The 21,357-nt window shown below is 32.9% G+C and overlaps 2 protein-coding genes across 8 annotated transcripts in view; one reads left to right on the forward strand and one right to left on the reverse strand.

The window, feature by feature from the left end:
* Positions 1–699: 699 nt before the first annotated feature.
* Positions 700–21,357, reverse strand: part of LOC145728708 (pseudouridylate synthase RPUSD2-like) — a 110,603-nt gene continuing 89,945 nt past the window's right edge. Inside the window, exons 1-11 of one of the 7 annotated variants that reach the window (XM_081979146.1) lie at positions 14,368–14,547; positions 14,253–14,311; positions 14,065–14,186; positions 9,290–9,377; positions 8,712–8,934; positions 7,915–8,002; positions 4,750–4,970; positions 4,502–4,692; positions 4,080–4,447; positions 3,510–3,665; positions 700–3,448 (exon numbers count right to left, since the gene is read on the reverse strand). In XM_081979146.1, the coding sequence (XP_081835272.1) occupies positions 3,371–3,448; positions 3,510–3,665; positions 4,080–4,447; positions 4,502–4,692; positions 4,750–4,970; positions 7,915–8,002; positions 8,712–8,934; positions 9,290–9,377; positions 14,065–14,186; positions 14,253–14,265 (1,548 nt within the window). In that variant the 5' untranslated portion in view covers positions 14,266–14,311; positions 14,368–14,547 and the 3' untranslated portion in view covers positions 700–3,370. Of the gene's footprint in view, positions 3,449–3,509; positions 3,666–4,079; positions 4,448–4,501; positions 4,693–4,749; positions 4,971–7,914; positions 8,003–8,711; positions 8,935–9,289; positions 9,378–14,064; positions 14,315–14,367; positions 14,548–21,357 lie in introns of those variants that run through there. The other 6 variants (XM_081979145.1, XM_081979148.1, XM_081979144.1 and 3 more) reach the window with 6 other exon arrangements.
* LOC145728710 (transmembrane protein 272-like) lies at positions 18,624–20,421 on the forward strand. Its single transcript, XM_081979151.1, has 4 exons — positions 18,624–18,837; positions 19,788–19,910; positions 19,965–20,084; positions 20,137–20,421. Exons 1-4 carry the CDS (start codon positions 18,735–18,737, stop codon positions 20,370–20,372), a joined length of 582 nt encoding a protein of 193 aa, XP_081835277.1. The 5' UTR covers positions 18,624–18,734; the 3' UTR covers positions 20,373–20,421.

The following is a 21,357-nucleotide window of genomic DNA, read 5'->3' on the forward strand; positions in this document are numbered from 1 at the left end:
TTTAAATGAAATTTTCCGAGACAAACATATCCAATTTGGTACTAATCACAAGATTTACGATTAAAATATTCATATCCTGTTTCAACAAAGTACGCTATACTTTAGCTAACTAACTTAGTCCAAAAGTGGATAATGTCAGAGATACAGAGTGTCAAAAGTATAATTTAGTTCTAACTTTTTGTAAAAACTCTTTTTAATGATTAGGGCTATTGCGTCAAAATGCGGCTAAGATGGTAAGGTTTCTAAGGCTCTATTTGTGGTACCTTATACCACAGCTGAGTGTTACTCTAATATCCAATCTTACTACCACCTTGCAGCCTCTCGCACAAATTTGGCCGCCACATAAAAAAATTTGATATTAAAAATACCCGCTGACTGGGGTGTTATTAAAAGGTCCAAGTTACACATTTCAGAAGAAATACCAGCGGGATTTGCCGTATTAAAACCACAAATGTATTACAGAGTAGGTACCTATGTTAATAAGAGACATTTTTGAGTTAATTTTTCATAGATAGCTTTAATTTCGAGCTGATCCGAAATTACTACCTACTTTACAAAAAAGAGAGCGATTGTTTCGCTTACTCACACAATCACATCACTACCTTTTATATGTAGCAATCCTAGCAGACAACTGCCTAAAGTTAACAAACATGGCAGTCCCCCTGACAAAAAAAAAACAATATTGCCCAAGCAATCAAATTCTTAAACTTCATTTATTTTGTAAACAATTTCTTTACAATATGTACCGTTTACATGTCTTAATATATAACAAATAAGAAAAAAAACTTAATGTCGACCATTTGAGACAATTTTGATACAATCACGTAGAAAGCCCTTTTTTGATATCTGTTCTTTATACATTTTGTACAAGTGAAATGAGTCGAAGACATGCATACTGACAGTTTAGATTTAAATTTTTCTTCATAGTATAACAATTTTGCCAGCGGTTATAAAATACAACCATTCTAAAACACATGTCTGTTCTAAAACCTACTAGGTACACCGTGTAACAATCCCAAAATATTTTTTTTATTAAACCACATAAGAGACCAGAAAATACACAAACATGCATAGGATATCGACCCCAATGGTCTAACATAAAACAAAAAATCGCTTATAAAATTAACATGAGCCTTAGTGTCTAAAGCACTGACCAAGTCTACAATTTCTTTGACTAAACAACTAAATAATAACAACAATCCCCGTAAAACAATAACGAATGTCACAACGTAACCTCGCTTTATGAGGTATAAAACAGTAGAAATAAGAGAAGAAATATGCAAATGCAGAAACAAACTGAATTACATATTATTATTATTGTCTTATAATTTTTCTTTACTTTGTCTTTTTCTTTAATGAACTTAATACTGCTTACTTGTTGTTGCTAATAAAGCGTTTAGTGGAGAAATTGGTTAAGCGTTCTAATGTCTATAATAGTATATTATTTAACGAGATTTTTAATGATAACCATTGTTTCTTAAAGGGAATATCCAGTGGGAACAATGGCTAGTACTAGTACTATACTTTGTCCACGACCACTGTCCATAAGGACTGTTGTTTTATTATAGTGCATTAGTAGGTGATCGTCGATAAAGATAATACAACAAAAAAAAATTTATAGAGATATTCACAAAAGCATATATTTGAGTTTGGTTGTCCGTTAGGCCATGTAAATTAGTGCGTAAATTCCAGGTTATCAAATAATAAAAAAAATCAAAGCAACTGATAACAATTTCACTAAAAACGAAACTAATTATCATATCTAAATAATATCACAAACAAACATTGTCTTTTTTATCGTTCAACTAAAACAAAAACTAATAATTGAAACAATCATTAAAATAACTAATTGAGAACGATTCAGGGAGAGACCGATTTTAACAACATCAACAATCCGTAAAGTCAAGTCAGTGCTTGTAAGAATTATTTTAATCTTAAATGTACCGAATAAATTCTACAAAAAGCTTGTAGAATCTTTTGTCTAACAATAAGGAGAACACCAATTCACACTAAGCAAGGGTCCGAAGCAGCTGCTGATATGAAGACGTCGATATACGGGTGTTAATTCAAATGCATTCCTTTCAAATAGATATAAATAAATTATCTAATTCATGGACAACATAAACTTTAATACCACCTAACGTATGCTTTCTCTTTGTTACTAGTCAAGTGCATTTCTAAGATAGGTTTATTCTTTTAACTTCTGAGGATGGGTTCTTATAAGCCCAAAACATGTTAAGTGTGTCTTTTATTTGTTAAGGCTAAATAAATCTATGGTGGAGAAGACTTTGTGTTCTTTTCAATTCGTTAACAAAGTTTAGAAACCTGAAGAGTTGGCAGTAGAACTGTTTTAAATGAAAAATTTTGTGAAGAAAGTTTTTCGGCAAAATAAAGGTTACCTGGTCTTCGAGACCAAGAACTTAATAATTCTCACTGAGTGTTTTTTATTAGGACTGAACTGTACATTGTCAGAAGAAAGTTGAGTCAACCCAAAAAGTATATTCATTTAGCAGCTGACGGGATTTTAAGGAACAAAAAACTTTCAGCAAAATAGCAGTAGCATAGATAATAAAGTCATAAGACTAGAAATCTTAGAGATAAAAAGATGAGTTACAAGGAATGTAATAAAATCAACAAAAAAGCTTTGAAAAGGAATTTCTGTTTCTTTAGAAATCAATACTATTACAAATAACACATATAACTAATGACTAATAAGACATTAAACGCATTTGAAATATAACATCCCGTATACCATCCAATATGCAAATGACCGCGATGTCACCATACGCATCCAAGGCACAATATGTATTCCAGTACTTTTATAGAATATAGTTTTAGAAGTGTCGCTCCGCTACCGTATTAATATTGTAATAAACTAATTTTTAAAACTTCTCTCTACAGCATTATTATTAATTTGATATCGTTAATAATTAACATTTAGTGTTATATAAAAATACTTTTTGATTGATGTTTGTTCTGAAATTTTATATGTTTAAAACGCAGCACTGAAATACCTTTATTTAAGATAATAATTAGGTATTAAAAATGATCAACTAGTTTTATTAAAAAACTTCTACCGACAGTCTAGTTGCAATTATATGATTAAATTAACCATTAAAAGTAAAACATATAATTGTATCTCGACCGAAGAAAGTGATTGTTACTGGACCCTGCCTTTTTCGGGAAATAATACCCATCATTTAAATATTATTTGATCGGCCTGGTGGACGGACAGTTTGACTTATTTTTAATAAAAAAACAAGTCAAGCAGTCCGTCCCGGCCGGCCAGCGCGACATTAAAACCTAAGAGCAATGGAAAGACAGAGCGGATAAGAGATGCTTTAACAAGTAATTTTTACAATTAATGTTATCACTCGGATATGTCGGGGTCCACCCAGTCAACTTTCGCCCAATCGGGAAGCTCTGTTTCGAATTCCCAACCGGGGCCCTAGTTACACAAATCGAAATAATTAGTTTGTATCCTCTGGCTATCACAAAAATTATATTACCCGGTATTTCCAGGCATGTAAGTACATGACGAGGTCTTGTGGTTTAGGATCGCGGTATCGCACCTTGCACTCGTAACAATGTTGGTCTACTGACATTTTGTCGGGGTTAAAAGCAAAATCTGGTGCTTCATGACCCGTTTGTGTTGCCACAGTCACCTAAAATGCATTGATATAAAACACTAGAATAATAATATAAGCCTTATAAAGTAAATCAAACCAATAAGTAAAGTCATGGGTTAAAGCCTCCATTTCTGTCTTCCAATTGACAGAAACCTTTCCAAATAACTTTGAATAGTCAAAATGACCTAAAATTGTTAAAGTAAAGTCATTGGATGCTTCTTACACTCTTTAAATTGTTAGAAAGCTTTCCAGATAAATTTGGCTAGTCAAAATGAGTGCTGGAAGCATTTTACTGCTGTGAGAGGGCCATCAAATCAAAATTGTTAAAGTAAAGTCATTGAATTACTGTCTTTGAATTGTAAAAAAGCAAATTAAAGTAGAATAACGTCTCAAATTTTAAACGTTTGTGCTAACATAAAGTTGATTTGAAAATTGTTTTGTTGGTTTTACCTTTGCGTCAATTACTCGTCTATTATTATATGAGACTACCAAAGGATTAGCCACAATAGATTCACAGGCAGGTGGTGAAGATCGACTACTGTCATCACAAGGTGACGGTTCTCGAGATACCGGATCTCCATCATCATCACAATTGCGACTTTTGCCGCTCACTAAAGTGTCCTCCAGGTCACCTTTCCTACCATTGAACATCGACAATTCGCTATCTCCATCCATTCCCAACCAATTTTCGGCGTTGTGAATGTGAATTAAATCACGAACCAGTTCCTCATCCGTTTTTCCTCCTAAGTCTCCGCCTTTTCCCTTCAAAGGACCAAACACTTCGTGGTTGTATAATGGATCGTTGACTACCGGATATCCTGTTTGCATTGAACTATTATATAAAGTTGGCAATTAATGCAGAGAAACATTACCCAAATACTGTAAATGGACTCGGATTTGATGCATCCTGCCTGTTCTCGGCTTACAAAGCACGACACTGGTCTTGCCGTTAAAACCCAATTTTTGGAAGACAGTACTGCAATCTTTTCCTTTAAGAGAAACTTTGCAGACCCCAATTTTGTAGCTAACCACCTCAATCGGTTCTTTACACTCCAACACACCACTATTAAAGCAATATACCGTTAATAAAGTGTTTTTATCAAAAATTTTAAAGACTCACTCAGGAAATTCACCTTCTACTCGACAAACGTACTCCTTAGAAACCAAACGGTTTCGTATCTGGTGTTCCATTTGACGAGCTTTTTTCGGACTTCTACCAAACAGCAATAGTCCGCTGGTCAATCGGTCCAATCGATGAATGGTCCGCAAATTTTTTAAATTGTACTCCTTAGCTAATATGAAAACCACCGTATTGTGTCGGTATCGTCCGCATGGATGTACCTAAAAACGAGTATAACACATAAATAAAAAATTGCAAGTCAGGTTAAGACATGCAGTGAATCTTTTTAAAATTTACAAAAGTTAGTTAAATATCACCTAATGAAACATGCTCCTTTGAGTCAAATAGCACAATTTTTTTTAAGTTTTCATGTTGTCTAAAAGAATGGTTTGCGATATCAAAGGAATGAAATAAGACCAAGAGTCTTGATTGACTAATAAATACTGAGACAAGTAAATATACACTTCACATACAAAACTTGAAGATTTACTTAACAATCAGCTTGTGCTATTTGACGTAATCAAAAGTTTAGTGTCTTTATACTTTATGATTACCTAATAAAACATTTTCTTTAAATGTATATTTGACATTTAACTCGATTCACTAGGGTCATACGACTGTCTTCAATTCTCAGCTTTGAACTGAGAACCTCAAATTTAAAAATTTAAGATCACGTGACATGTTTTAAAGTCACGTAACTGTGTACTACAATATATTCATAAAATACCATAAAATAGCAACTGGCATTTAACTTCCTGTCTGCAATAGTCAGCAACTACAAGGTGATTCACAGTGTTGGTATATAGTATTAGAAGTATCTAAAGTCTTGTGTAGATAAACTGAAAATAAACACTAATTTTCAGTTCTCCAATGGAACATCCTTTATCTATCGCCATTTTTTAATTCTTATAATGCCACAAAAAAATATTGATGAATAATGTCTGCATAGATTTGTGTTTCTAATATACCATCACCTTAAATCACTTTAGGTTTTATGGTTTTCCTGTTTTAAATGGTAGAATTATTGAAGTAATAAGTGAATCCGGGATAACTGACAATGACCTAGTAAATACTTACCTTAAAACTTTACAAAATTGGGAAAATAACCTGAGATAAGAAATTTAAGCGCAGTGTTATAGAAAAATAAAAAAAAAGTGTCTAAAGAATGATGTGTTTTCATTTCAGCATCTTGGACATACTTTGTCATCACATTAATTCGTCTCAAAAAGTATTGTAATTATCAATTGTAGTAAAACAACATTTCTTGGTTTGTAACTCTTATGATTGTTATTAAAAAATTGAAAAATAAAATATTTTATTTAACTGGAGTAGAAATAATAGATTGCAGTGTACTTCTTAAATGGCAGAAAATTATACTGAAACACTTTTTAGATACTAGAATTCGAGGGTGGGCAGATCTATCCCGTAAACCGTAAGATTTGATTTACCGTTGGTTAAACTCAGTAAATGTACGCAGTTTTACTGCTGAATAAACTGTAAACACTGAAACATCCCAACTTTAAAAGATCGAAGTTCCAAATTTCTGACTTTAAGGGCCAATTGCACTGACATGTTTAAGGGCACTTCAGACAAAGTCTTAATTTGACTGTGACTTTTTTCACCTGTCCTGTCACAGTCAAATCACAACTTAGGTAGCTAGGGTGCGGTAGAAAGCTAAATAGATTGGGGATGATTGTATGGTATAAGGTGAGTATGGAAAACGACACCTATCGACTTACTATCTCTTAAATAAAGACAAAATTTAACAAACGGATCATATGAAAAGAAGCATAGGTATTATTTTTTTTGTGGCAAAACAGTATTAATAAAAGGTGTCCTCAATATGAATAAACATGTTAAGTAAATCTACCACCAGACGGACACAATTTGCCGTCCCCAGGCCATTAAAAGTACACCAGTGTCCAGCACTTTTTCTTAGTGTGTAGAGCTCGAATCAGATGAGAAAAGGCCACCGCATCATCAATGACGCAGTTTTTAAAACTATTTCTTTCTCCTTCTACAGTTGCCGTCGCATTAGATATAATCAGAGGCGTCCTATTAAAATATTCCCGAAAATATATTGTTAAGCGGTCAAAAAGCCACTTGGCAACGTAGTACGGTTTTTACTTGGACACAATTAAAACAGATGCGGCAGCGGCCAGGGACATTTGGACCTTTTTATATGCTTTTACTAGCCGGCACTCTAAACGGTGTTGCCAAGTTTAAAAAAATGTAGTGGCGGACAGGAAGACTTAGGTTAGGTTCCGTTTTAGTCTGGTGTTTTGGTTGTATTGTTGATGGTCGCAGTTGAAGTTCACATAGTGTTATGAATAAAAAACGTTATTTTGTCAAAATGTCTTTCAAAAAGGTTGGAAAGAAAGGTGTTATCATATACAGCCAAGGCCGTGAAATCGTCAGTAACGTCTTACAATTTATGAAGAAAGAAGCAGAAGGAGTTTCCATTCCTTTGAAAAACTTGTTGTCTTTTATTTTCTTTATTAAAAACGACGAAAATGTTTCATTTTACTGATAAAATAATAGCACGCCACTGACTGGCTGCAACAACTTGGAAAGTAACGAGAGCAGCAATATTTAAAGCGAGACGTACAGAGATCGTGACATCATCGTTTGATGACGCCTGTGGCCTTTTCTTAGCTGATTCGAGCTCTATGTACATTGATAAAAAATGGTGCCCCAGCCTACAGCATTATGTACCTAGACTGAGGCATTAAAACCGGACCACACGGTACACTACTCACCGGTAGAGAACACGGTTTATCCAAAACGACAACATCTTCATCTACGTATATTAACTTGATCGGGTTCGAAAGTACGGGGGTCTCATGTCTGTAACCACCGACAACAATAATAAGAGGACTCTACTCCTTTTTTTCGGTTCAAGCAAACATATTGATTACGTGTTTAGTAATTAGTATAAATGGTGGAAATATTAAGTTTAAAGCGCAAGTGTTTGTTATTTGCTTTAGATGAAAGACTAATGGCAACATGTTGATGTTTACTTCTTCACTAATTGAACTCATTTTCGCTCTTCCACATTACGGAATACCAGGAAATGATAAACATCAACGCTTCACAACATGCAAATCTACAAAAATCGTTTGTAGATGTATCTACGAAACAATGGCAGTCTTGTTGGCCACTTACAGGAATCGAAGCGGGTTTGTTGACCACCACAACGTCCTCGTCCATATGTACAATGGTGATCGGTTGGCTAGTGACCGGCACTTCGTGTCTGCAACATACGCTTAGTCACACCTCGCCCACAGTACGAGTTAAAGAGAGGAAGGATAGAGATAGAGGGCATAGATTTGTTTTAATCATACTTAGAAATGTATATTTACAGTTGGCATGATTTGGATGGGCCAATAAGTCTCTAAAAATTGTGTTTTAGAGGCCTGCAATTTCAACCAGTCAAAATAAAAAAAAAATCTAATAAACAAAGCATCATTCTAATATTTTCAGAATAAATTACCAATTAGCTTTGATATAAAAGCTTTACAAAAAACTTCAGTGAAAATCTCCATAAAAATTGCGAAAAAGGAACAAAAGCAATTAAGTTCAGGCGCTCGGTTTTCTCTATCATTAAAAAAAAGACAAATTTTTATGTCCGGGAATTCCCGCGACACAACGTCTTTCCGATGAACTCGAACCTTAATGTTATAATAACAACCTCTGGGGATCAGCCAGTTGGAATTGCAGGCATATCACAGAAAAGCCAAATGACCTGAATTATTCATTTACAAGGCACAACTGGGAGCGTTCGTCCAGATTACAGAACATTCATTCCTTGACAAGGAGACTAAAAGACACTTTATGCTTAATTTGACTTGTGCGTTCCACACTCCAGGGCTTAACGTGTCTTTATTACTGACCCATCCTTCTCTTATCGATTACCTCCAGAAAACTATTTTGAGTTTCATTTCGGTACCGCAATGGCTTACCTGTGGACTACATTGGCCAGCAAATCGTTATGTTTCAGTTTGTAATCAGTAGGAACTTTCTCGTAATTCACTGTTAAAGTGCCGGCTTGAATGCATCTTTCGTATTCTTCAGCCGGATGAGCTCGAAACTCTCGGGCAAACACGTCCAGGATACGTTCACCTACCCACCTGCCTTTTGTGAAGGTGGTGAACGTGAAATAATAAGGATACACTTTCCGTAATCCTAAAACAGGTAATTATAGTCAGGTGTGACGCTATAAGTGTTCTTTTATTAATCCTAATTTTTCTCTTTAATTTGATTCCACTTTTTATGTATACCACATTCTTTTGACAGGACACTAATTCGAATTATTTAGTACACTAAATCTTCCCTCAGGTCACATTTTAAAACTGAATGCTAAACTAACAAGAGAAAGAGCAAATATAGCAGTGAACCGAACCCAATTATCCTCTTTGATCTCCTATATTAACAAAGACTCAATCATTCAATATTAGCTGGTTTTGAACGCCATCCGTATTGAACTGAACTTTCAATGAGAGTATAAACAGGATTTACCTTTGCGTCTCGATTTACTTACCGTTTTCAATATAATAGGACGTTTCGTTGTAGCGTTCGTCCGTAAACCCGGGACGTTTGGCTTTGAGGGCTTTGGTTTCCAGTTTAGCCTGAAAATGGAAATTATTTTACTGCAGGGAATTGTATCCACCTACAAGTGTATATCAAGATAGAATTTATCGACCAACCTACGGATATGTATAGTAACTCAATATATTTCTGTTATCTCACAAGATCCATATGCAGAACTTCACTTTGTTGTACATTATCGGGTTATAAATTAGTAACTCGCTCAATCTAATTGCTAATAATCCTAAATTGTGTTGTACGCTAATAATACTTAATTTGTACTTGATTCTGCATATTGTTGCAGTAGAGTATTTAAAAAAATGGTAATACTTTCATCAGACTATTACAGACATTGCTCTCAAATATATCAAAGTCGTTGTGATTTATGATTAAATAATAAACACCGACAAGTAACGTTAGAAAAGAGGTGTAAACTGGTGTGTAACTGGAACAAATTTGAGTAAAGAGGCCACCTGCATTTACAGGAGTAATTTTACAAAAAGGGATTTCTATAAACTTATATGATACAATAATGAGAACTTTTAGAAATACTTGAATATTGCATGACAGAACATTTTATTAATTTGTCTAGCAATCCGAACGACCTTCTGCATTCAGGTCCTTGGTAGAAATAATCTCGTTAGAGAAAATAATCAAAGGACTCTTTAGAAAAATACGAGAGAGTGTGTGGAATAGAGCAGCAACTGCACAAAATGCAATTAGTGGCTTTAAAGCTTGTGAGCGTTACTCATTCAATCCAAGTGCGATTCTGTACCACACACTTTTAAATACTGCTATTCAGGCCCAGGGCTGTAAAACTGAAAAAGTACAACACCATGTTTTGAGTAGTTGTAAAAGCATAACGAATAAGAAAAAATGAGTGTTTTTCCAAAGAAAAAATAAAGGTAAATAGTACATTTGATCAAAGATTAATTTAATTTTATTAAATTGTTTTTACAGTGTAGCAAAAAATCTGCTTGAAATTGTCTCTAAAACCATACACTAAAAATCTTGTGTGCAATGGCAAAACTTCAGGAAACAACTGATTTAACATAAATAAGCTACTCCAATTACTACTTGTTAAAAGTGCCTAGTATCATATAAAGAATAATTTTCGACGAAAAGGTAAATACTGAATAATTCAAATGGTTTCAAATCTCGTTAACTCTGATGTAAACTGGACTATTTGCTTAAGAAAATAAATTGTATTGGACAGATAATGAAAGTGAAACAACCGGGTCTCCGATACCATTAAACCACAAAATACGTCACAGTGAAAGCCTAGGGACACACAAATCGGCCCTTGCGGTCATCCCTACGGAGTATAAGCCTCAGTTTATTATTGTTATAGCCCTAGAGGGAATTCGACGTCTGTATTACACCCTTTCGCAAATTTGCAATTTAATAAAAAAAAATCAGGTGTTTTTTACGTGCAGTTTGCCACTGCGTTTTATAACCCCACTGGACTAGTTTTTAATCATTGCTCCAAGCCATTTACGATAATTTATTTAATAATTCCAACTGGGCTCTACCACATTTTAGCTTTATTTTCTTCGCTCCCTGCCTAACAATAAAGTACTAATGAACCAAAACTTTTTATTTCCGTCCATTAATTAACGGCAAAAAAGCAGAAACGTAATGCAGTTCAGGAAGATAATTAAAATTTAGTCACGAAAGAAAATTGCAACAGGAAAATTTATAATAGGCTAATATGTTATAATTGGAGAGGTCTGATTTGCAGTTAGTTTGAAAAGTTTTTTAATTTGACCTAGAAATACTGAGTAAAAATAACTTATAAATATCAGCTTAATTGATCAAACAATAATATTAAGCTAGAGAAACTTTCATGGTATTTAATACGTGATTCTAGAGGATTTTTTTGTTACATTTTTATGTCATATGTATAAGTAAGTCCCATATACTTCATTTTCAGGTCACGTTTTCGTTTTGACATACGACCGAGCAAACGATAGTCCGCTATGTGATATTGTTCTAAAGTCATCGCCCCAAAGTTTTAGCAGAAAATTTATTCAGGATACCTACTTTATTCTTAGCTCTTTTACTTTCCCTTACATTACACACGTCATTTAACAGGGATACTCTCGTAGACTATAAAGTGGATTTGGTTTTATGCTGTTCTAAAATGCTCTCTCTGATCGATCGTAGTAAAACTACTTCGTAATAGAGTGGTGATCAAGCAATCAAACAAATTAAAATTAAATTTGAATCTAGTTTTAGCAACTTTTATCGACTTTTTAAGAACAGGTTTTCATATTACAAAAATGTATAGTTTTATATTTAAAAGTATTTTATATGCTTTATTATAGATTTTATATGCACGCGATATAACGCATCAATCAAGTTGTTATTTAAACCCATAACATGGGAAAAACATGCAACTGTACAGAAAAAAACATTGGGCTCTAATTTGAACTGCACGCTAGAGGCAATCTAGTACATGCTGCTGAAATACGACAATAACATTTACGTTGACAGTTGGCTGTTGGATCTGCCTTAATTAATGTGACCAATCCCAGGCAGTTTACATATGTAGATGCCATATAGGCATAAAGCAGTTTTCAGACAAATTTATTATTTGTCTAATTTAACAAAAAAATGAGCAGTAACATCAGAATATACATTTGCTATAACCTGTATCTATAAATAAATATGTCTTAATAAGTATGATTAAGGCCCAATACTTTCAGTTCAGAATAACTTTATTCTAAGGATAATATCTATGGAAATTATCCTAAGAATAAATTTATTCGGAGGTGAAAGTACTGGCCCTTAGTAATAAACATTTATTTGGATTATTATTTTTAGTCAAATGACCAATTCATCAATAATCAATCAAACCAATCATTAGAGTTTGAAATCTTATAACCGGTAAGTTAGATTAGCTGTAATTCAGTAAGTAGATTTAGCATTAACATGTTATTTATATGAGAATACTATTCGCGAGCTTATTTGCCAGATTAGATCATTATTTTTTGAAATACGATATTATATGAAAAATAATGGCACATTTTTGAATTGTGACCTACTAATTGGCATCCAAATACCTACTTGGGTTACAAAAAGCTTACTCTAGTTACATTTGCCTAGTACAATTTTTTAAAATCCTCATTATTTAAATATTTTCTATTATGACAAAAAATACCTACAAGTTTGGCTAATCACCTCTCATATTTATACATACATTACAATTTAATTTGAAATATAAGTCGTTTTCTTACGACGTCGTTTACTAACGCCTTATGATTCAAAAGTCACGTGACCACCAAGTGATTTTAAAATTATGGTGTCATGTGATTTTTAGATCATAACGCCTTTGGATCTGAAATCATGGGTAAAAAAAAATGCCTATAAATGCAGCATTTGTTTTGATGCTCCATGGAGTGAACAGAGCAAACTTGACATGACAACTACATAATTTGACAGTTGGTTCTATTACGGTTTTGTCAAATTACGTTATCGTGACGTCACATTTTCTCTGTTCACTGAGTTCCCTCCATAGAGCCTGAAAATAAATGCGGTCAGAACATACTATGTACAACAAAATTCATATTAAAATGAAAGGATGAAACAAAGTGATGAGTATGACGTCTGCTTCTTTTCTAGATTGATACGTCATCTCCTATGTTTACAGTGGGATTTTTTTATAGTTATAGTGTACATGTTAACTTATTTCTAATTATTTACAATTTATCTACAAAAAAAAAAAAAAAAAGTAGTGTTAGTTAAAGTGCTCTAGTAGGGTGGCAGTGGGAAAGAGGTAACAGGATGATTGTCTGGTTTGTCTTGTTATGCACAGTGGGTTTATTATTGTCCAGTTGTTTGGATTATTTTTCCATTTGTTTTGTAGTTGTATAAGTCTGTCTGTTATTTTGGTCATGTTTGTACGTTCGTAGAGAAGTTGGTTGGATGGGTTGTGTGGTGGGTTTTCTGGGTCTTATTTTGGTTATTAGTCTTAGAGCAATCTGTTCCGTAGTCTGAGTATATCTTTTAGTTTTGTCAGTAGCGTTTGCTCTAAGTAAGTGTCCGTAGTCTAGAACTGGTCTACAGATGGATTTGTATATTTGTGTGGCGGTTTTCGTGCTAATACCTTTATTTTTGTATGTCACTGATCTAGTGAGAGTAGTAGTAGAAGTGTTTTGTCCGTTTAATGGTTATTATAAGTGATTGTAGTTTTGACGCTGCTTTTGACGTAGTTTTGTCGTGTACAGTGCAGTGTCGTCTGCGTATTGTAATATGTATGCGGTTTTGTCAAATTGATTTTTGTCCTGCTTGTTGTGATTGTATATGTCATGGCAGTATAGGTTGTAAAATAAAGGTGAGAGGGGTGATCCTTGGGGTAGTCCTTGTTCAGGACTGAAAGGAAAGGAAATTGTGTTGTCTATTCGAACGTGCAGTTGTCTATTTTCTAGTAAATTTCTGATTGTGTAAAGTAAGTATTTTGGTGTATCAAGTTTATGTAGTTTGTAAAGTAGTCCTTTGTGCCAGACACTGTCAAAAGCTAATGTCCATGAACAAACAAGCTGTTTTGTTGTCGTTGAGGTGCGTTGTTTGTATGTTGTTAGTTCAGATAAAAAGTGGATGTATAGTTGAGTGTTTTGGTTTAAAGCCAAACTGGTATGATGGAATGTGCTGTCCAATCTGTTCTTGAAGTCTGTTTTTTATGATGAGTTCAAGTAATTTTTTTACTTTGATTTTCGCCATAAATACCTTTTTCTTGGGGGGCTCTTCCTGTACAGTTTCTTCTTCCTTTTTTAAACTGTTCAAAATCTCATAGTCCGGAAAATCGGTATTAGTCTCCTTATTCACGTAAGTCGTCATTTTACCCAAAGCTAAACCAGCATAAAAATTGTAATGTGAATAATAATTGTCAAGAGAATCTAAAACGATTTTCCTACAAAATTTGATCATGTTTTATGTTTGGCAACACCGCAGAACGCATTCTTGTGTTGACAAACTGCTAAAAAACATAACCTCTCCAAGCAGGCTGTTTTACTTAAAAAAATATTTTACCTGGTAAAAGACGGTATGTACTGGAAGTCTGTTATTACGTGTGTTACAGATGCACTGTTTTATGTCACTATATTGTTACATTATTAAAATAAAACGCAATAAATGGACGAAAATCACTGGGCTCGTTCTAGTCGTTCTCCGGCTAAACGAGGACGAATTCGGCCTCGGCGTTGCCGCTTCTCCGGCCAAATTTAAGTTCTGATTAAGATGAAGGCGACAAGTAAATGCGGAAATTTTTATAGCTATTGATCCCACTTTGTGGTGGTATGCTATAAAATCTGATGATATAAAGTATGTAAAAAAATGTTGGTAAAAATTTCAAAGGTTTGGTAAAATACACGTAGAAATTATTCATAGAGAAGGTATAACCATCGTGGCAACACTGTATAGGAAGTGTTACACCATTCGGTCTACTCCGGCCGGTCTCGCTTCACTACGTCATGCGAGCTACGGGGGTAAATACAAAAGACGTTTAGTATGATTTGGAATTATACGGGGTGTTTTTCTGTTTAAATAGATTCCTTATGATAATACATTTAACATGAAATTATTGAATGATTTGCAATATTGTAAATGGGCTTATAATTTGATGTTTACGTAGGACAATCTGTCATTATACCGCATTCTGCAACTAAAAAAAAAATACTAACCGCACAGAAAGAGGGCTTTCTCAATGAAGGTCTCCCCTAAATTACACTTAACCAGTATTTTAAAAAAAAAAAACACAAAGAAACTGTTAAAATTAACAAACAAATAGTATGTAGTTCTAACTTAATTTTGTCCTACCAACAGCTGATGATGACAGTCAACAATAAAAAAACTTCCTAAGTATAGAATTACAGCTTTTGAGACATTTTGCTAAATGTATGCAAATGTTTGTCTGAAGTTTATTGGATAAGGAACGTCGGGCCCTTTGGGCTCCGTCAAATCAATCTTAATATACTCGGGTTATAAAATATTAAACAAGACTTCCTAAAACACCTAAACCTTTTACTACAAGATTCACTATTGAAAAATATAGCCCTCCGGTGCCACATAATGCAACATTACCTCAGGAAAATAAATCTCCCGTATTTATGAGAACCACTGACTGAGAGTTATTTTTTAGGGGCTTGCCCGACGGCTCAGAAAACGATGAATCATTTTTTCTTTTAACATACAAATGAGAATTTCATAGAATAATATCAAATCCGTAAATCTTCTCAAGAAAAAAGAAACGAGCGCTTATTTTGGGTGTCGAATATCTGTAAACTTTTGATGTTTACTTCTCATCTACCGCTAATGGAGTAATGCCTGCAGGGCGGATGTTTTGTGTAATCGACTCTAATTTAGATTAATAAATTAGATCTTCAGCCTTTGCTTCAAGCCATGTAAACACTTTGAACTTACTGCTCTTGAAGTTTAACAGGAAATTCCTAATTATTCGCTATAGTTCGGTGTCCAATTACGATAGACCTCAAGGCTAGTGGAGATCGGCTCTTTTCAAAGAGCAAAAGTAAAATATACATTGAACAAATATTTCCTAAAGGTGAAAATGAATCCCTTCTGGAGTATGGAGTTGAACGAGTTTTCCTGTTTAGATTTTCTCTAACTCCCATATTTTTTTATAATAAAAGAGTTTGGATTTAGTGTCAATTTCTTCAACACGTGGACTTGAAGTATCTTCTTAAACATGTTTTTTTTTTCATTATTTTGGCATATGGTATGTGATAGTTACTTAGGATGGCAATTTGTTCTACCAGGTATTGGATAGTTTTATACATACAATTCAATAAAACTTTTGACATACATTTTTTGAAAGAATTTGGTTGTTCAGTGTTAGATTTGATACCTATAAAGAAAAACGAATAACCCTTCGTTGGATACATTGGGGGAAATAAAAGGTTACACAATGTTTTTTTCCAGAAAGAAATAAAATTGAACTACATAAGGATGTTGTTTGTTTCCCTAATCACAACAACCATCAAGAAAATGCACAAAAACTTTATTAAACACTTGTGATGATGAAATTTTTGCTTACAACCAATCTGAAAACCTACCAGAAATGTTGAAAATGAAGAAATTGACCCAAAGAGGCGTTCCAGAGAAGAGGAAGATGATCAGTTTGATCGTAGAGGGAGAGAAATTTGAAGACCAAAATGGTTAGAAGACTATAACACTATAGTGATCGTTCAGTTTAACTGAAAGCAGCTTTCACAGGTGATGATGCTTTAAAGTGGAAAGCTTATAGAAAGAGAATTATTACATGTATTGGAAGAGAGTAATTGGACCATATAGTGTGTTATCCAGATATTAAAGAGGTGGTTGAAAGCAAATGATGAGATTGGTAGCTAAAGGGTTTCCACTATGTTTCTATAAATCCACTATGTTCATTACATAGAAAGTTTTATACTTACAGCTTAATTATAAGATGTTATCCTATTATAAACATATTATGTTGACATTTTCTTTATAAAGTATACCTAGATAAGTAAAAATTTTGTTTCTGACAAGATCTACAATTTTCGCAGATAAAGATAAGGAAACCTTGCAGGATATCTTACATTGCTGTTCCTTTCGAAATGGTTCTAGTAAGTAATCATTCACAATAATTCTGGCATTAATTACGGCCTTAAAATAAAAACAATTTTTTTTATTAATTAAATACCTTCATCCTTTTTTTTTCCAAAAATATGATCCTTGTTACTGGTGATAGCTATTCCATTTAACATAACATAACTTGACTCTTTTCAAACTGTTTCATGTTTACAATTACTAATTTTTTTTTAAATGCCATATAGTTACTGTAAAAAAGCCGATAATTTTCCAATTTTGAAATACCCTACAGATATTTAGCATACGAGTAGATACTATTTGACTAATGCAAATGGATGCAATCTAAACTAGAAAAATGATCTAGGTGCGATCCAATCGCACATTAATCAGAGCCAAATATTTCGTTTAATATTTTGTTTTCATCTATAATTAACAATAAATATCTGTATGTTTGGTGTATGCATAGTTATATAATCATGCAAACAGATAGTTGTAGATTTAGTTAATCGGTATAATGAATTCTAAACCTATATCGTATTTGAAATGCGGTGGTAATGTTTAAATTTCCTATTTCAATATTTAGTTTATACAACCTCTGTTGTATAGTGAATATCTAAATGAAAAATATAACTTAATCGAATTATTTAACTGATAATTGGTAACTTTTTGTTACAAATTAATAATAGCAAATAAGCAGACTTCTGAAAGAATATAAATACTTGATTCAATTTGTCAGGAACCATGTTTGAATATAGGATAAACACCCCTCCATAAATTTTGAACACGAAAATTTAAGCGACATTCGATTGACAAATTTATGGCGGCAATTAAAAACAGGAATTGAAGTCATAACCGCCCTGGGTAAATTGGCTTTTTTCATTATTTTGTTGTGTTTTGTCGGGTTGAGCGTATTTTTCATTTAATTCGGGGGGAAACATTTCTTTTGTGCGGGGCTAAATGAAATTCTGCTTCCCGTTTTGTTGACGGACCTACTTTATTCTAGTCGTGCACAAAAAGTTAATAAATTTCCTAACCTAGTCAAAAACTCGTTTTACAGGAAACTAAATTTACATGATAAAGTTAATTTTATTAACTGCAGCAGAAAATAGTGTGAACTGGTTAGTAGTCTCCTAATTATGATGCAAACATAAATAATGTGAAAAATAATTATAAAATGATCATGGTATAAATTTAATCAGGAACATTTTCATTATTAGTAACAAATGTGTTAGTAAAATTGTTTGCATTGAGCTTTATTAAAAGTGTTTCATATCTAATTAATAAAGTTTTCATAAAGTAGACCAGAAGTATCACTTTTCACTTCTCAACTCTCATGCAATCAGGATTAGTAGTTAAGATGAGAAGAAGCCTGAAAAACTGGGTGTGTTTTTATGCTAAATTCTAATGTAAAAGCTAAGCCACCACATAAACGCTTATTTAAAAATAGCGCTTTAACCTTTAATAATGCTCACACCGTTGCCAAAATGTGTCAATTTTTTCGAGAGATTTGTGACTAAGATTTTCTTAGCATGGAATTTTGTGACAAGCTATTATTTCACAGATATGTTTAAGTTACATCATGCAATAAAAAAATAAAGGGTAAAATTTTGATAAATGTGTGTAACGAAGTCTATTAAACTATAAACGTTTTAGCAGGTTAAATCTAAAAATTTTCAATGGCTTGGCAACAACGAACGTAGAAGTACTCAGTCGTACCTCGTACTTCTAGTCTAGTAGCGATACGACTATTACTTGAAAACGTTGTTTTGCTCGTCTAAACCAACATGTAAAAGTTTCTGTTTATATTCGTGAGTTAACCCAATTTTAAAGATATGTCACAGGAAGTACCGACGCAGCAACTCTCAGGCCCTCCTCCTCAAAGCGAAGAGTCTCAAGAAACTACTTGGGCGCAAAAAGTCAAAGACAAATGTTTGCGTGAGTAACAATTTGTTAAATTGCACTGGACTTTACACTAATACTTTGTGATTCACCATTATGCATTTGATTACCCATATTCGTTTATTTATGATATTCATAAATGATATAATTTTATACCAAAACATCATTTATGTGTGCCTTTAATTAATATAACCGAAGAAGTTATCTTTTATGCAGATATAGCCGAAACATTATATAATAATTATTGTTTTGTGGTGAATCAGTTTATGGACTTTGTTCTGCAAATATGTTGATTAGTGCAATAATATTTATGTCGTTATTATTTGAATTTTTGCAGTTAAAATTCTATAGAGATATATCTTGTATAACCAGGTCTGTGAAATATTGCAAATTCTAAAAAGGCGCCAAATTTTAATATAAGTAATTACTTACTGGCATTAACTGAATTCAAAATATGTATAGGTACTTATATTACTCATGCCGGTTGTAAGATAACATTAATATATTCAATGCTAAATATTTTATTTTTAGAAATAATCAGGTGTCATTTAGTCATTCATAACTGGTGATTGCAATGTAAATTGTTACATGTGATGCACATAATTTGTTGTTCGTTCATGCAATGTGCTTTATTGAGGCATTTATGAATAACATTGGCAATTATCTTTGTAGATATAGAAAATCGACTAAGTGAAAATGATTGATATGCCAAAGGATACAAAAAAGGGGTTTCTATCAGAAAAGTAATGATCTTACTAATGAGCAAGATGTTGACAAAATCTTCTGTGCAAACAATTTTAACTACAGTTTTATCTAAAGACCACTTTTTTAATGTCCTTAAGTCGCAAACCATATTTTCTTACAAAATTTCTGTATTTGATGATAAAGTCAGATGACTATACAAAATATTAAGGAAAAACTTCTTTAATAAAAATCTTCAATAAAATCTTTTTTAAGTAAAAGTACTCAAAGTGTATTTTTTTCAGCTGGAGTAAGAGTAACCTTACTAATCTCCTTGATATTCTACATTGCCATGTTTGGAATTGGCATTTGGGGTGTGAACAAATGCCCACTGGAAGATAACATCCCGTTTTTTTTAATTGTTACTGGTAATAATTTACTTTTCAGTATTTGGTAAAACCTTACAACAATCATTATTACAGGTGGAATTGGGTTACTCTCCAAATTTGTGACTATAATAAGAGAAGCTGTATTGGGCCATTATCCTGTTCAACATGTTGAGTCTTCTCTATACACTGTAGAATTAGTTTTCCTTCTTTTGGGTAAGTTATCTAACTTCTACAGAAGTAATGTTAATGCATAAATTATCCGTAGGTTCATACTGGGTCTTCAAGGTATACAAGCCAAACTACGACCCAAACTCCATTGGTTATTGCAACAAAACAGTATACATGTTTGCTTTTGTTTATTTAGCAGTACTGTATTCAATACTTTTCATAATGGGCGTGTCGTTTTGTTGTTTTCTTGCTTGTTTTTACTTTGTTTCGCGTACAAGAAGAAATGTCGATATTGAAGCTCCCACAACTCCACTTCGGAATGATGATCCTTAATTTGTTACTAATTTTTTGTACTTTTATTAAAATTGAATTGGATAAGTAATTATGTATTTGTATTTATTGCTACATATAACAGCAGTTTTTTAAAAAAAAATACATATACTCTAATAACTGATAAATGTTTGACAACTGGTGGATTAAATAAGTAATTTTGCTCACTAGAATGTCAAAAATAGTTTATTTTGAGAAAGGAGAAAAATAATTTAATTAACTTCTCTTTTTAATTATTTAATCTAATTTGTTTTCTGCTTTTTGACCTTTAATGTTAAGCAATTTACTCCATGTATTTTATCACAATTAGATGAGAAATTAGGTATAATTAAATAGCGAAACATTCACCAAATGTTAAGATACAAAATTTAAGAAAAAATTACTCCAATATTTTATTATAAACGTTTTAGGTGTTAAAATAAAATTATATTTAAAACAAGAAAGATCAATTTTCCGTATAACCGCAATTTCATCACGTTGAAATCGTTTTAGTTGAATTGGACAGAAACATTATTACTTATGTATTATGTTGCCAAAATGACTTTCTTTCCCATGATTACCTTTCCGGTATCTATTGGGTCTTTCGTCGTGGGACCCTCTGTATAGTGGTTAAGTTTTTGCAAATGGTTCTTACTTTAAGTGTACCTATTTTTCTAACTTTGAGAAAATCTTAATCGCTTTTCAGTTTATAACTATACAAGAAGCACTAACCAACCATCATCTTGGGTCATAATTTTTTAGACTTTATACATCAGCAACACCATACACACAAAATCATACAATAACTAGATTAGTTGCATTTAATCAAGAGGCCAGCACTGTAATGCGATTGATATTCTTATCTTTGTTATATTGTTCATACTTATCTTACACATTTACACATTTTTAAAGGAATTAAAATTTGTTTATTGTTTTGATGGGTTGGTTATTTGATATGCTTCATTGTAAAGAAAGATAGAAAAAAAGCGAACGTAGAAGCTGGTAACTC

The sequence above is a fragment of the Ips typographus genome, linkage group LG4 (assembly GCF_016097725.1).
Source record: "Ips typographus isolate SLU linkage group LG4, UJ_Ityp_2.0, whole genome shotgun sequence".
Classification (NCBI taxonomy): domain Eukaryota; kingdom Metazoa; phylum Arthropoda; class Insecta; order Coleoptera; family Curculionidae; genus Ips; species Ips typographus.

Excerpts from the sequence above, each read along its gene's own strand:
- LOC145728710 (XM_081979151.1), top strand. The coding sequence starts at position 18,735 with ATGTCACAGGAAGTACCGACGCAGCAACTCTCAGGCCCTCCTCCTCAA. Across the intron at positions 18,838-19,787 it reads AGTCAAAGACAAATGTTTGC|CTGGAGTAAGAGTAACCTTA; the intron begins GTGAGTAACAAT and ends TATTTTTTTCAG. Across the intron at positions 20,085-20,136 it reads ATTAGTTTTCCTTCTTTTGG|GTTCATACTGGGTCTTCAAG; the intron begins GTAAGTTATCTA and ends AATTATCCGTAG.